This window comes from Hyla sarda, chromosome 10, assembly GCF_029499605.1.
Source record: "Hyla sarda isolate aHylSar1 chromosome 10, aHylSar1.hap1, whole genome shotgun sequence".
Classification (NCBI taxonomy): Eukaryota; Metazoa; Chordata; class Amphibia; order Anura; family Hylidae; genus Hyla; species Hyla sarda.
In genome coordinates, this window is record NC_079198.1 from 116,943,646 (window position 1) to 116,960,880 (window position 17,235).

Here is a 17,235-nt window from a genome sequence, read left to right on the forward strand (position 1 = left end):
TTCTTTTTTTTTTTTTTCACAGTACACATCACAGTGATCATCCCTCTCTGCTTCCAGCTTGTGTGGTGTAAAGAAGGCTCTAATACTACTGTGTGAGACTGGTGTGCGAATTTTCGCATATACGAAAATTTGCATACGCTAATTTTCGCATATACGAATTTTCACTTATGCTAATTTTTCATATGTAAATTTTCGCATATGCTAATTTTCGCATACGTGAATATTCGCATATGCGAAAATAAAACGAGCATATTACGAATATGCGAATATTCGCGAATTTGACGAATATTCGTCCATATATTCGCGAATTCGAATATGGCCTATGCCGCTCAACACTAATTAAAATGATGACTACCACGAGCTGATCCGTCGCTCCGTTATTCGTCTTTTGGTGATTATGCTTGGGTGCGGTTACGATCTCTCCTTCGGGCACGCTGATGTCGGCGCTGTTTGTTCAGCCCTCGGCCTGGCTCATAAGTTCTCATATTGTCCCACTGCCTCTCCACCATGGTGCAGCTTTACAGTTGCGGCCATCTTGGTTTTTGGGCAGAAGCCCTCATATGGGTCTGTTGTTGGGAAATTGAAAGCATTTTTAGAAAGCGAGAAGGAAAAAAACAAAGTGTAAAAAAAAAACTGATGTCCTTAAAGGGGTACTCCAGTGGAAAAGCAATTTTTTTTTCTTTTTTAAATTAAAGTTAAACATATTTGTAAATTACTTCTATTAAAAAATCTTCCAGTACTTATTAGCTTCTGAATGCTACAGAGGAAATTCCTTTCTTTTTGGAACACTGATGACATCACGAACACAGTGCTCTCTGCTGACATCTCTGTCCATTTTAGCAACCATGCATAGCAGATGTATGCTAAGGGCAGCATGGTGGCTCAGTGGTTAGCACTGCTGCCTTGCAGTGCTGGGGACTTGGGTTCAAATCCCACTAAGGACAACAATAAATAAATAAAGACTTATTATTATTATAATAACGTCAGCAGAGAGCAGTGTGTTCGTGATGTCATCAGAAAGCATTCCAAAAAGAAAATAATTTCCTCTGTAGTATTCAGCAGCTAATAAATACAGGAAGGATTAAGATTTTTTAATAGAAGTAATTTACAAATATGTTTAACTTTCTGGCACCAGTTGATTTAAAAAAGAAAAAAAAAAGTTTTAAAGGGGTACTCCACCAAGAAATGATTGATCACTGGGTCCCACCGCTGGGGACCCCTGCGATCTCTGGGCTGGCAGCGGGGGCACCTGGAACACGGAACCTTGGAGCTTCTGTGTTTGTGACATCAGGCCACACCCCCTCCATTCATGTCTATGGGAGGGGGTGTGACGGCTAGTACATAACTGTCCTGCCTCCTCCCATAGACATGAATGGAGGGGACATGGCGGCTGTAGTCGCTAGTCATCCAACAAGGAGTGAAGTTCACTCCGTGCACGTATGACTATCGTGCCGGAGATCGCGGGGGCCCAGCTGCTGGAGATAAGATATTTTTCACGGGAGTTCCCCTTTAAGATGTTAGGCAGTGATTACATATATCCAGGATATGTGAATCCAGCCTAAGGGTGCATTCACACGCTATTTGTTTTCGCGGATTTTCCGCTGCAAATTTGAAAGTGGGCGGGCTCTTCTCGTCTGTCCGCAGCAGATTTTCCACGGAGGAATTTACGCTGCGGAAAATCTGCCGCAAGCCCCATTAAAGTCAGTAGGGACTTCGGCGGATTTTCCACAGTGTAAATTCCGCCGCAGAAAATCTGCTACGGACAACCGAGAAGAGCCCGCCCACTTTCAAATATGCAGCGGAAAACCCACAAGAACAAATAGCGTGTGAACGCACCCTTAGGGTATGTTCACAGGGGCGTATTTATTTACGGGTTTCCCGCTGCATATTTGAAAGGGGACGGGCTCTTCTCGGCTGTCCGCAGCAGATTTTCCACGGTGGAATTTCCGCCGCAGACCCTACTGACTTCAATGGGGTTTGCGGCAGATTTTCCGCAGCGTAAATTCGGCCGCGGAAAATCTGCTGCGGACAGCCGAGAAGAGCCCGCCCACTTTCAAATATGCAGTGGAAAACCTGCAAATAAATATTGACGCAACTGAAGCCGCAACGGTTGACAACGAGTAGCATCCGGCGACCATGATTTCTGAACACCGGACAGGGGAACACGGCAAGATGTCTATGGGAAGGGGTGTGAGGGCGAGTCCAAATCGAGACGCCAGATGAACATAAACTGTCCCATTCAAATCAATAGGATAAGTTCTGGCATCAGTTTCCTTCCCGACACGTTTTCTTCAGCGCTGGAGGGAAAATACGCCGGATACGGGATATATGTAATTTTAGCCTCAATGTACTGGGTGAGCATTTTAATCTTCAGTGTAAATGACAAAACCCCATTAGAGATGACCCTACGTAGGCGAGCAGATACTGAGAACGCATTGTAGTGTATATAGTGATGGACGCTTGCTAGTCTAGGGCTGACTCAACATTTTTTAGTGGAGTTATGTGGGGAAGACAGGACTAAGCTTGTACGAGAAGCCGTAGTGTGACAGGATTATTGCTCAGTCACATATTACTGCAGGAGTGACCTCTGACCTGGGAAGGGGGTCAGGGTGCCTCATGTGCCCCATTATGAGTCAAATTGATAGCATCTGTCTAAGGGTGCATTCACACTGGGGAATAGGAGAGGAATCCTTGCGTAAACATTCCGCTGCGAAATAAAAAACGAAAAGTGCGCAAAATTTGCGCAAATTTTGAGTGAAATTTGCACGGAAATCGCACAGAATGAACACGGAATATAGTAGGAAAGTGTTTTTTTTATTTATTTATTTTTTTTGCTGGAGTACAACGAGCAATTTGAATTTCCCTTTTTATTTTTTTATTTTTTTTTCGTGCAGAATTTCCACGCAAATTTCACGCAAATTCCGCGCGGAAATGATTTCAAGCTAAACAATTTTTACCATTGACTTCAATGGACTTCTCCTCGCGTGTTCCGCAAGAAGAATGAACATGTTCTTTCCTCTAGCGGAACGGAATTCCCTGAGCGGAATTTACGCAGTGTGAACAGTGCAGAGTAGATGTTAATTATTTTGAAGCGGAGAATTCAAGAGGAAATTACTCGAGTAAATTCCTCTTGAATTACTCAGTGTGAACGCGCCCTTAGAATGGCTCTAGTGGTCTCCAAAATGTGGCCCTCCAGCTGTTGAAAAACTACAACTCCCAGCATGCCCGGACAGCCAACGGCTGTCCGGGCATGCTGGGAATTGTAGTTTTTCAACAGCTGGAGGGCCACAGTTTGAGATTACTGCAATAGAGAATGGAAGCTAAGACCATGCGAGTGTGAACAGAACCTAATACTAAATACTGCAAATATGGTGGAAACATTTTTTTAAAATTCTTCTACAAAAATATAACTAGAAATTAATGTATTTTTTTTTTTTTTAGGGAAGGCGCACAAAAGTTACTTTTTTTCCCGTCAATGGGAACCGTATAGAACTGTATGTGCGCACGGTTCCATCCGGTTTTCACCATACGGTTTTTTACTTTGCACAGTTTTTTGTTTCTTGGAATTTCAATCAAACAAGTGAAACTTTATTCAAAATGGAGTGAAAAGTTAAAAACATACGTTTTTTTTCTTAAAAAACGGATGCAACCGGACATCATTTTTCAAATTACTACTTCAGCTGCCGCCGGATAGCCGTTTAAGGTGCCCCATGTGGTCCGGTGACGATCACTTACCTATCCCCGGCGCTCCGGACCGTCCTCTTCGGGATCCCCTGCATCGCCATCGCTCTCTCCATCGTCGTCATCATGTCGCTGCGCACGCCGTCCCGTCATTCAATAGCAGCGGCGTGTGTAGTGACGTGATGGCGGCGATAGGGAACGACGATCCCGGGCAGCGGAGACGCTCTGGAGCGGCGGGGACACCGCGGGGACACCGCGGGGACGCGGCGACAGCGATGGACGGCGACATGCAGGGCAGCGGTGACGGTCCGGAGCGGCGGGGACAGGTGAGTATAACTTCCTATACTTATCATTGAACGGATCCCTCATCATACGATGGTTTCAACAAACGATGGTTCATTTGGAACGAATTACCATCGTATGTTGAGGGATCACTGTATTGCAAAAACGTGGTGTGCATGCACTTTAAACTAAGTGGGAAAAAAAAGTTTATAACAAAAAAAATCCTATTAGTAATATGTCATTTTCTAATGGACCAGTCGGACACGCACAGTCAATTCCCAGTTACAGAACGCTATGAGCTCAAACAGCTATGAGGCCTATGATGAGAGTAACAGACCCTACTCAGAAGGTTTTTTTTCCTATACTGCACTGAATAAAAAGTAAGAACAACACAATTGTTGAGCCCGCAGGCTATCAGGGCATGATGGGGGTTGAAATTTTGCAACAGCTGGAGAGCCACAGGTTGGAGGACACTGGTATATTGCGTTTGCCCAGATCTCCCGTCCCGACACTTCATAGGCTCCATGCCAGAAGGGTGTGAGCCGAATTCTTCTTCGTAGGGGCAGGCTAGGTACGTTTTATTCATTATACAAAATAGGGTAATTATTATTAAGAGGGGGGCAACATGGAGGCATCATTACAAAGAGGGGACATTGTTAGGATAAGGTCAAATAGGAGGACAAGATAGGAAGTATCATTACTAAGAGGGGATCGTTAAATGGGCACTGTCAGATTCAAAAACTTCTTATATGTTGCAAAACATTAACCTTTCTAATATACTTCATGAGAATATTTTATTTCCTTTTTATAGAAATCATGGCTTTGTGAGTCCAGTAAGTGAGGCTGGGATAGCAGTACTGTTTGATAGGACAGGAGAGAGATCAGAGGAGTGCTATCAGACAGGAGAGAGCACAGAGGAGTCCTATCAGACAGGAGAGAGCACAGAGGAGTCCTATCAGACAGGAGAAAGCACAGAGGAGTGCTATCAGACAGGAGAGAGCACAGAGGAGTGCTATCAGACAGGAGAGAGCACAGAGGAGTCCTATCAGACAGGAGAGAGCACAGAGGAGTACTATCAGACAGGAGAGAGCACAGAGGAGTGCTATCAGACAGGAGAGAGCACAGAGGAGTCCTATCAGACAGGAGAGAGCACAGAGGAGTCCTATCAGACAGGAGAGAGCACAGAAGAGTGCTATCAGACAGGACAGGAGAGAGATCAGAGGAGTACTATCAGACAGGAGAGAGCACAGAGGAGGGCTATCAGACAGGAGAAAGCACAGAGGAGTACTATCAGACAGGAGAGAGCACAGAGGAGTGCTATCAGACAGGAGAGAGCACAGAGGAGTGCTATCAGACAGGAGAGAGCACAGAGGAGTGCTATTAGACAGGAGAGAGCACAGAGGAGTGCTATCAGACAGGAGAGAGCACAGAGGAGTGCTATCAGACAGGAGAGAGCACATAGGAGTCCTATCAGACAGGAGAGAGCACAGAGGAGTGCTATCAGACAGGAGAGAGCACAGAGGAGTGCTATCAGACAGGAGAGAGCTCATAGGAGTCCTATCAGACAGGAGAGAGCACAGAGGAGTGCTATCAGACAGGAGAGAGCACAGAGGAGTGCTATCAGACAGGAGAAAGCACACTGGAATACTATCAAACAGGAGAGAGCTCAGAGGAGTGCTATCGGACAGGAGAGAGCACAGAGGAGTGCTATCAGACAGGAGAGAGCACAGAGGAGGGCTATCAGACAGGAGAAAGCACAGAGGAGTGCTATCAAACAGGACAGAACACAGAGGAGTGCTATCAGACAGGAGAAAGCACAAAGGAGTGCTATCAGACCGGACAGAGCACAGAGGAGTGCTATTATACAGGATAGAGCACAGAGGAGTCCTATCAGACAGGAGAGAGCACAGAGGAGTGCTATCAGACAGGAGAAAGCACAGAGGAGTACTATCAGACAGGAGAGAGCACAGAGGAGTGCTATCAGACAGGAGAGAGCACAGAGGAGTGCTATCAGACAGGAGAGAGCACAGAGGAGTGCTATTAGACAGGAGAGAGCACAGAGGAGTGCTATCAGACAGGAGAGAGCACAGAGGAGTGCTATCAGACAGGAGAGAGCACATAGGAGTCCTATCAGACAGGAGAGAGCACAGAGGAGTGCTATCAGACAGGAGAGAGCACAGAGGAGTGCTATCAGACAGGAGAGAGCTCATAGGAGTCCTATCAGACAGGAGAGAGCACAGAGGAGTGCTATCAGACAGGAGTGAGCACAGAGGAGTGCTATCAGACAGGAGAAAGCACACTGGAATACTATCAAACAGGAGAGAGCTCAGAGGAGTGCTATCGGACAGGAGAGAGCACAGAGGAGTGCTATCAGACAGGAGAGAGCACAGAGGAGGGCTATCAGACAGGAGAAAGCACAGAGGAGTGCTATCAGACAGGACAGAACACAGAGGAGTGCTATCAGACAGGAGAAAGCACAAAGGAGTGCTATCAGACAGGACAGAGCACAGAGGAGTGCTATTATACAGGATAGAGCACAGAGGAGTCCTATCAGACAGGAGAGAGCACAGAGGAGTGCTATCAGACAGGAGAGAGCACAGAGGAGTACTATCAGACAGGAGAAAGCACCGAGGAGTGCTATCAGACAGGAGAGAGCACAGAGGAGTACTATCAGACAGGAGATAGCACAGAGGAGTGCTATCAGACAGGAGGGAGCACAGAGGAGTGCTATCAGACAGGAGAGAGCACAGAGGAGTGCTATCAGACAAGAGAGAGCACAGAGGAGTGCTATCAGACAGGAGAGAGCACAGAGGAGTCCTGTCAGACAGGAGAAAGCACACTGGAATACTATCAAACAGGAGAGAGCTCAGAGGAGTGCTATCAGACAGGAGAGAGCACAGAGGAGTGCTATCAGACAGGAGAGAGCACAGAGGAGGGCTATCAGACAGGAGAAAGCACAGAGGAGTGCTATCAGACAGGACAGAGCACAGAGGAGTACTATCAGACAGGAGAGAGCAAAGAGGAGTCCTATCAGACAGGAGAAAGCACAGAGGAGTCCTATCGGACAGGAGAGAGCACAGAGGAGTGCTATCAGACAGGACAGAGCACAGAGGAGTGCTATTATACAGGATAGAGCACGGAGGAGTCCTACCAAGCAGAAGAGAGCAAAGAGTAGTCCTATCAGACAGGAGAGAGCACAGAGGAGTGCTATCAGACAGGAGAGAGCACAGAGGAGTGCTATCAGACAGGAGAGAGCACAGAGGAGTGCTATCAGACAGGAGAGAGCACAGAGGAGTGCTATCAGACAGGAGAAAGCACAGAGGATTGCTATCAGACAGGAGAGAGCACAGAGGAGTGCTCTCAGACAGGAGAGAGCACAGAGGAGTGCTATCAGACAGGAGAGAGCACAGAGGAGTGCTATCAGACAAGAGAGAGCACAGAGGAGTACTATCAGACAGGAGAGAGCACAGTGGAGTGCTTTCAGACAGGAAAGAGCACAGAGGAGTACTATCAGACAGGAGAGAGCACAGAGGAGTCCTTTCAGACTGGAGAGAGCACAGAGCAGTGCTATCAGACAGAAGAGAGTACAGAGGAGTGCTATCAGACAGGAGAGAGCACAGAGGAGTGCTATCAGACAGGAGAGAGCACAGAGGAGTCCTATCAGACAGGAGAGAGCACAGAGGAGTCCTATCAGACAGGAGAGAGCACAGATGATTCCTATCAGACAGGAGAGAGCACAGAGAAGTACTATCAGACAGGAGAGATCACAGAGGCGTCCTATCAGACAGGAGAGTACACAGAGGAGTCCTATCAGACAGGAGAGAGCACAGAGGAGTGCTATCAGACAGGAGAGATCACAGAGGCGTCCTATCAGACAGGAGAGTACACAGAGGAGTACAATCAGACAGGAGAGAGTACAGAGGAGTACTATCAGACAGGAGAGAGCACAGAGGAGTCCTATCAAACAGGAGAGTACACAGAGGAGTACTATCAGACAGGAGAGAGTACAGAGGAGTACTATCAGACAGGAGAGAGCACAGAGGTGTACTATCAGACAGGAGAGAGCATAGAGGAGGGCTATCAGACAGGAGAGAGCACAGAGGAGTCCTATCAGACAGGAGAGAGCACAGAGGAGTGCTATCAGACAGGAGAGAGCACAGAGGAGTGTTATCAGACAGGAGAGAGCACAGAGGAGTCCTATCAGACAGGAGAGAGCACAAAGGAGCCCTATCAGAGATATAAGACCCTGAGCTCCAATCCGAAACCACCGCCAACCATGACCAGCCTTGCCCCAGCCATCACATAAAAAACATATGAGGATACCCACTTTTTGTCTGATATATCAATATGCTAAGTAGTGTTGCTCGCGAATATTCGCAATTCGAATATTATTCGCGAATATCGCATATTCGCGAATTCGCGAATTTCGCGAATATAGCGCTATATATTCGTAATTACGAATATTCTTTTTTTTTTTTTTTTTTTTCTTCACAGTACACATCACAGTGATCATCCCTCTCTGCTTCCAGCTTGTGTGGTGTAAAGAAGGCTCTAATACTACTGTGTGAGACTGGCGTGCAAAAATTCGCACATGCAAAAATTAGCATATGCTAATCTCCGCATATGCGAATTTCCGCATATGTTAATTTTCGCATACGTGTATTTTCGCATATGCGAAAATAAAACGAGAATATAACGAATATGTGAATATTCGCGAATATATGACGAATATTCGTCCATATATTCGCGAATATATGACGAATATTCGTCCATATATTCGCGAATATTCGCGAATTCGAATATGGCCTATGCCGCTCAACACTAATGCTAAGTCCTCTTCTAGGACCAAAAGATAATAAATTTAGGAGGAAAATATCAATAAACTATGTTCTCCATATTTCCCCTCTGCTAATCATCAGGACTAGACCATACACATTATTCAATAAAAGTCGAGAAATTAAAGGAAAACTGTCAGCTTGATCCCCCCGCACTAACCAGTGGTACTGGCCGGTAGTGCGGGGGACGCTGATCAGTGTGATGTCTACCGTGCCCGGATCTGCCGCACCGTTCGGCCGTAATCTTATATTTTTGGTATATGCTAATTAGGTGCTAATTTGCACCGGCCGGGCTAACTGGCACTCTGACGTCATCGTTTTTGGCCGCAGCGCCGCCCAGCTCATCAATATTCCTCCCTTCTCTCTTCATTACAGAGCGGGGAGAAGAGGGAGAGGCGGAGGGAGGGGAGGAATATCGATGAGCTGGGCGGCATATACCAAAAATAGAAGATTACGGACGAACGGCGCGGCGGATCTGGGCACAGTAGGTATTAGGGATTGACCGATATCGTTTTTTTAGGGCCGATACCAAGAATCGGTGCAGTTTAGGGCCGATAGCCGATAATTTATACCGATATTCCGGTATAAGTTATCGGCTATTTATCCCCCCGCGACACCGCTGCATAGCATTGATTTAAAGCGGGCGCTTTAAATCAATGAACTGCAGCGGCTTTTGCGGGGCCATAGACCGCCGCCGCCACCCGCTTCTCTGCCTGTCCGGGGGTCCTGAGTCCTATCAACGACCCCCCCCACCGCTGCTCCGCGCCCCCTACCGCCCCACCGCACCGCATCGCACCCCCCAACGCACAGCCCCGGCCCCATTGCCTCCCCCATCCCCGGTTTTATAATTACCTGTTCCCGGGGTCCACTCTACATCTGGCTCCGGTGGTGTCCTCCTGAGCTGTAACTATGCGCACTGACATTGACGTCTCGTCACGTCACTCATCATTGCGCACAGCGTGACGCAGGAGCCAGAAGTAGTGTGGGCCCCGGGAACAGGTAATTATAAAACCGGGGATGGAGGAGGCAATGGGGCAGCGGCGGTGCGGTGGGGGGTGCGGTGCGGTGCGGGGGGGCGGTCGCGGTGCGGGGGTCATTATCAGATTAGCGGTAATTATAGGTAATTGCCGATAGCGATAATGCCAAAAATCGTGATTATCGGCCGGCCAAACCGATAATCGGTCGATCCCTAGTAGGCATCAAACTGATCAGCGTCCCCTCCCCAGCCCTACCAGCCAGGGGGGGGGGGGAGGGGAGCAAGATGACAGTTTTCCTTTAAGATTCTCATTGAGACCAAAAGGATTAACCGTTTGTAACCTGTATATCCATTCTGTTTCTTTTATAAGAATTTTTCTATCCACATCACCTCTCCTAATGTCCATGCGAATAATCTCTATGACCTGAAATTTTAACACTCTAGGACAATGGTCCCCAACCTGCAGACCTCCAGATGTTGCTAAACTACAACTCCCAGCATGCTCGGACAGCCAAAGGCTGTCCGGGCATGCTGGGAGTCGTAGTTTTGCAACATCTGGAGGCCCGCAGGTTGGAGACCACTGCTCTATGATCTCCATTATGTTTATCCCAAATATGTCTCCCGATGGTGATGTATGTCCCCCAGATGTTCACCGATTCTACATCTCAGTTCGCCAGTGGTTTTACCCACATAGCTGAGGGGACAGGGGCACTTACCTAGATACAGCACTTTAGGGGTCAAGGGCACTTACCTAGATACACCACTTTAGGGGTCAGGGGCACTTACCTAGATACACCACTTTAGGGAACAGGGGCACTTACCTAGATACACCACTTTAGGGGACAGGGGCACTTACCTAAATACACCACTTTAGGGGTCAGGGGCACTTACCTAGATACACCACTTTAGGGGACAGGGGCACTTACCTAGATACACCACTTTAGGGGACAGAGGCACTTACCTAGATACACCACTTTAGGGGACAGGGGCACTTACCTAGATACACCACTTTAGGGGACAAGAGCACTTACCTAGATACACCACTTTAGGGGACAGAGGCACTTACCTAGATTCACCACTTTAGGGGACAGGGGCACTTACCTAGATACACCACTTTAGGGGACAGGGGCACTTACCTAGATACACCACTTTAGGGGACAGGGGCACTTACCTAGATACACCACTTTAGGGGACAAGAGCACTAGTGTTGAGCGGCATAGGCCATATTCGAATTCGCGAATATTCGCGAATATATGGACGAATATTCGTCATATATTCGCGAATATTCGCATATTCGTTATATTCTCGTTTTATTTTCGCGTATGCGAAAATACGCGCATGCGAAAATTTGCATATGTGGAAATTCGTATATGCGAAGATTAGCATATGCTAATTTTCGCATATGCGAATTTTCGCACGCCAGTCTCACACAGTAGTATTAGAGCCTTCTTTACACCACACAAGCTGGAAGCAGAGAGGGGTGATCACTGTGATGTGTACTGTGAAAAAAAAAAAAAAAAAAAAAAAAGAATATTCGTAATTACGAATATATAGCGCTATATTCGCGAAATTCGTGAATTCGCGAAATTCGCGAATTCGCGAATATGCGATATTCGCGAATAATATTCGAATTGCGAATATTCGCGAGCAACACTAAAGAGCACTTACCTAGATACACCACTTTAGGGGACAGAGGCACTTACCTAGATACACCACTTTAGGGGACAGGGGCACTTACCTAGATACACCACTTTAGGGGACAGAGGCACTTACCTAGATACACCACTTTAGGGGACAGAGGCACTTACCTAGATACACCACTTTAGGGGACAGGGGCACTTACCTAGATACACCACTTTAGGGGACAGGGGCACTTACCTAGATACACCACTTTAGGGGACAGGGGCACTTACCTAGATACACCACTTTAGGGGACAGGGGTACTTACCTAGATACACCACGTTAAAGGACAGGGGCACTTACCTAGATACACCACTTTAGGGGAAAGGGGCACTTACCTAGATACACTTTAGGGGACAGGGGCACTTACCTAGATACACCACTTTAGGGGACAGGGGTACTTACCTAGATACACCACGTTAAAGGACAGGGGCACTTACCTAGATACACCACTTTAGGGGAAAGGGGCACTTACCTAGATACACTTTAGGGGACAGGGGCACTTACCTAGATATGTAGAAAATATGTCCAGCACCAGGATGTGGTATAAAAATGGGTATATTTATTGAGTTGAAGACAGGCTACAATACACGAAGTCTCTGACGCATTTCACGCTTTTGCGCTTAGTCATAGAGTCTATGACTAAGCGCGAAAGCGTGAAACGCGTCAGAGACTTTGTGTATTGTAGCCTGTCTTCAACTCAATAAATATACCCATTTTTATACCACATCCTGGGGCTGGACGTATTTTCTACATTCCTTGATTGGAGCCGGAAGAGGGACTGGTGGATCCGCGCACAGAAGGTGTGGGATTACTGGGTGAGCGGTCTATTTCCTTTCTTTGTCACTTACCTAGATACACCACTTTAGGGGACAGGGGCACTTACCTAGATACATCAATTTAGGGGACAGGGGCACTTACCTAGATACACCACTTTACAATCAGGGGTAAAGTCCTGGGGGAAAAAGTGTGGGAACTCACCAAAGATTTCCACTCAAGGGCTGGTCCCGCAGGACTCATGCTCATGGGAACAGTGTTCCTGCTGTAAATAAAAAAAAAAGTGCAGGAACTCAGTTCCCATGTGTTCCTGCAGGACTTGAGCCCTGCCTACAATTAGAGAAATCCCTGATCTTCTATTCTTATATCCTAGACCACATGCAGCCTAAGTGTACAGTTACATCTGGTTTTTACCATACGGTTGACTTTGCAGTTTTTTTCTCTTGGAATATCAATCAAACAAGTGAAACTTTATTTAAAATAGAATGAAAATTTTAAAATGTATACGTTTTTCTTAAAAAAACGGATGCAACTGGACATCATTTTTCAAACCATATACGGTTTTCAATCATATATGGGTTAAAATTTTTACACACGTTTTGATACAGTTTAGTCAGGTTTTGAGGAATCCGTTTTTCATCAAAAACCTGATATGGGAACTGTACTGCAAAAACGTGGTGTGAATGCAGCCTAACTCTCCAGCTGTTAAAAAACGACAACTCCCAGCAGTCAGTGTATCGGGGCATGCTGGGAGTTGTAGTGTGGGTCACATCTGGAGAGCGCCGTGTGACGTGCTCAGATGCGGATACGTGGTACACACAGGCAGCAGCAGCAGTGATTTAGGAGTGTTGGGCGTGGCCGTGAGAAATGGGCGGGTCAGATGTTTCAGATTGACAGGCGGTTCGGTGATACAGTTACATGTAAATGGGCGTGTTCGATTTGATGGGCGTGGCTGGAAAGGGGCACGGGCGTGGCTAAGCGGAACAGCGGAGACTGCTCAGTGGGCGTGGTTCTCCTGTGTGGGCGTGGTGGTGGAGGAGCTCCCGCAGCTGGCAGCGCCGCCGCGCTCAGTAGTCAGGCAGTCATGGCGCCCTCCGTGCTCCTCTCCGGGGGTCTCCTCCTCTTGGTGGCCGCTCAGCTGATGGCCTCCCCGCTGGAGCCCTATGACCTCCTCTATGCCAGCGGCGTGCAGGCCTATCACCGGGAGGACTGGCCGTCCGTCATCCTCTCCATGGAGAAGGCGCTGCGCAACCGGGAGCTCCTGCGCCGCCACCGCATCACTTGTCGCGCACAATGCGCAGGAGCCAGCGACTTCTCCACCCAGCCGGCGGGCCCGGGACCCGTGCAGGACCTGAGCTTCTTCCAGAAGGTCCTGGAGAGGGCGGACTGTGTGAAGAAGTGCGAGCGGGAGGCCATGGGGGCCCCGGCCACCTACTATGCGCCCGCCGAGGAGCTGGAGCTGGAGTTCACCAAGAGGACCCCCTATAACTACCTGCAGGTCTCCTACTTCAAGGTACTACGACCCCCAGCATGTGCTGAATGCCTTCCATTAGTTATGTCTACTACAAGCTGCTGCATGCCTATAGTTCCACTACAAGTACCAGCATGCTCTAGCAAGGACCTGTGATAGCCTAGAGTAGTGATTGCCAACCAGGGTGTCTCCAGCTGTTGCAAAACTACAACTCCAAGCATGCCTGGACAGCCGAAGGCTGTCCAGGCATGCTGGGAGTTGTAGTTTTGCAACAGCTGGAGGCACACTGGTTGGGAAACAGTGGCCTAGAGTATACTAAAGCCTAGTTTGGGTAGGACATCTCCTATTTTGCAGTGCATTCATTACTTATATGTCCTTTATATGTACTACAACACCCAGCATGCTCTAGCAAGGTCCTATAACAACTTTGCCAGTCACCTGCTGTAAGGTACTACGACCCCCATCATGTGCTGAATGCCTTCCATTAGTTATGTCTACTACAAGCTGCTGCATGCCTATAGTTCCACTACAAGTACCAGCATGCTCTAGCAAGGACCTGTGATAGCCTAGAGTAGTGATTGCCAACCAGGGTGCCTCCAGCTGTTGCAAAACTACAACTCCAAGCATGCCTGGACAGCTGAAGGCTGTCCAGGCATGCTGGGAGTTGTAGTTTTGCAACAGCTGGAGGCACCCTGGTTGGGAAACAGTTGCCTAGAGTATACTAAAGCCTAGTTTGGGTAGAAAATCTCCTATTTTGCAGTACATTCATTACTTATATGTTCTTTATATGTACTACAACACCCAGCATGCTCTAGCAAGGTCCTACAACAACACCTAGTTAAAGGTACTATGACCCCCATCATGTGCTGAATGCCTTCCATTAGTTATGTCTACTACAAGCTGCTGCATGCCTATAGTTCCACTACAAGTACCAGCATGCTCTAGCAAGGACCTGTGATAGCCTAGAGTAGTGATTGCCAACCAGGGTGCCTCCAGCTGTTGCAAGGTCCTATAACAACTTTGTCAGTCACCTAGTTAAAGGTACTACGACCCCCATCATGTGCTGAATGCATTCCATTAGTTATGTCTACTACAAGCGGCTGCATTCCTTATTATAACTATTGCACTACAATAGTTGCGCTACAAGTATATGGTTGCACTACAAGTACCAGCATGCTCTATCAAGGACCTGTGACCACCTAGAGTAGTGATTGCCAATCAGGGTGCCTCCAGCTGTTGCGAAACTACAACTCCCAGCATGGCTGGACAGCCTTCGGCTGTCCAGGCATGCTGGGAGTTGTAGTTTTGCAACAGCTGGAGGCACCCTGGTTGGGAAACAGTAGCCTAGAGTATACTAAAGCCTGGGGCACGACATCTCCTATTTTGTAGTGTGATCATTACTAAGGCTGCGTTCACACGGCCGTCTGTCCCCGTTTTTTTATTTATCTCCGTTTCGGTTCCGTTCTTGCAGGCTGTAAACGGATTAAAAACGATTTAAAAAAAATCCCATTCATGTCAATTTCCGTTTTTTTTTTTTTTTTTTACAGCAGAAAAAAAACAGCACCTGCAGTATTTTTTTCTTCCGTCAAAAAATCCGGATACAGTAAATTTAACATTGCAGTCTATGGAAAACGGATGAGCCTTTAATGCCACCCTTTTTGCCGCCTAGACCCGTCCCGTTCAACTCCCGTCAAAAATAAAAACGGGCTTAAAAAGGAATAAAAAAAATAAACTGGACAATAACGGATGTAAACGGATGTTACCCGTTTGGATCCATTATTGTTCAGTTAATAAACCAAAAAAAAAAAAACATTTTTTTTTTGTTCTGAGCATGCTCAGCAGTAAAAACGGATTGAAAAAACGGATGCAAACGGATGACATTAAAGGCTCATCTGTTTTCCATAGACTTCATTGTTAAATTTACCGTATCCGTTTTTCTTCCGTCAAAAAAACCTAAAAAAAAACAAGAAAAAATACTGCACGTGCCGTTTTTTTCTGCTGCCAAAAAAACGGAAATGAGTGCAGACGGGTACAAAACAGATGTAAGCGGATTGTAAAAAAAAATTCCATTGACATGAATGGGATTTTTTAAAAACCGTTTTTAATCCGTTTACAGCCTGCAAGAACGGAACCGAAACGGGGATTAAAAAAAAAAAAAAAAAAAAGACAGACGGCTGTGTGAACGCACCCTAATGTGTTCTATATATGTACTATAACCCCCAGCATGCTCTAGCAAGGTCCTATATCAACTTTGCCAGTCACCTGCTGTAAGGTACTACGAGTCCCATCATGAAAGGCATTCTTACGTGCTGTAGTATGTGTACTACAAGCCCCAGCATGCCTTTATTGACTAACTCCCTATCTATGCTCGAACTACAAGTACCAGCATGCCTATATTGGCTACTATAACTCACTATCTATTCTCGAACTACAAGTACCAGCATGTTCTAGTAAGGACCTATAACAGCCTAGTCAAGCCTACTTTTAGGTACAACTACTACTATTACATGGACTACAACCCTCAGCATGCTCTAGCCGTTGGCTGTCTGGGAATGCAGGAAGTTGTATTTCTGCACCAACTGGAGGGCCTTTCGTGGACTATAACCCCCAGCATGCGGTTTGTGACTAAGTTATAAAAGTAGAGCCCCTGTAACTACTTTAAGGTACTACGACTCCCATCATGAACTGCATTCTTTTCTTAAGCACATCAGCATGTGTAGTGCAAGCCCCCAGCATGCCTTATTGGTCTACTACAGCTTCCTATCTATGCCCGTGACAGCCTACGTTAAGGAACAACCACTCCTATCATGCCGTGCCTTCCTTATGTAGGTACTGTATTTTATGGACTACAACCTCCAGCATGCTCTAGCAAGTGATCTATCAGCATGCTCTGCCTGTGACCACGTTAGGGCAGTGGTATCCAAACTAGACCTGAAAAACTACTACTCTCAGCATGCACGGACAGCCGTTGGATTTCCAGTAATGCTGGGAGTGGTAGTTTTGCATCAGCTGGGGGGGAAATCAGATTTTGGAGACCATTGATCTAAACCAGGGTCTAGTAGTAATAAAACAAGGACCCCCCCCCCCCATAGCTAGATACATGCTGGTCCTCTTCTCTTAGTTACTACCACTCCCATCATGCAGTGCATTCTTAGACGTGGGAACTACAAACCTGCTGTATTGTCTACCATAACCTTTTATTTTTAGCTGTGTTGGCTCTAGAAGGAACCATCATCCTGGCACCCATAGCAAGGATCTGTGATACCCGAGGTCTAGTAGATCCAAGAATGAATACCCCCATCGTCCCTGCAACCCCTTTTTAGTGCACTGACACTACTTTTAGTACTACAAGTCCCAGTTTGGACAGCAGCTTCTGTCTCATTAGGCCAGTGTTTCCCAACCAGGGTACCTCCAGCTGTTGCAAAACTACAACTCCCAGCATGCCCGGACAGCCTTCGGCTGTCCGGGCATGCTGGGAGTTGTAGTTTTGCAACAGCTGGAGACAACCTGCTTGGGAAGGATGACAGTGATTG

The 17,235-nt window shown here is 47.0% G+C and overlaps 1 protein-coding gene across 2 annotated transcripts in view; it reads left to right on the plus strand.

Annotated features, from left to right (window-relative positions):
* Positions 1–17,235, plus strand: part of P3H1 (prolyl 3-hydroxylase 1) — an 80,368-nt gene that overhangs the window by 17,497 nt on the left and 45,636 nt on the right. The window contains exon 1 of one of the 2 annotated variants that reach the window (XM_056542637.1): positions 13,026–13,744. The exons of the other annotated variant lie outside the window; for it this stretch is intronic. Within the exon in view, the coding sequence (XP_056398612.1) occupies positions 13,316–13,744 (429 nt within the window). The 5' untranslated portion in view covers positions 13,026–13,315. Of the gene's footprint in view, positions 1–13,025; positions 13,745–17,235 lie in introns of those variants that run through there. 2 annotated transcript variants of the gene reach the window in all.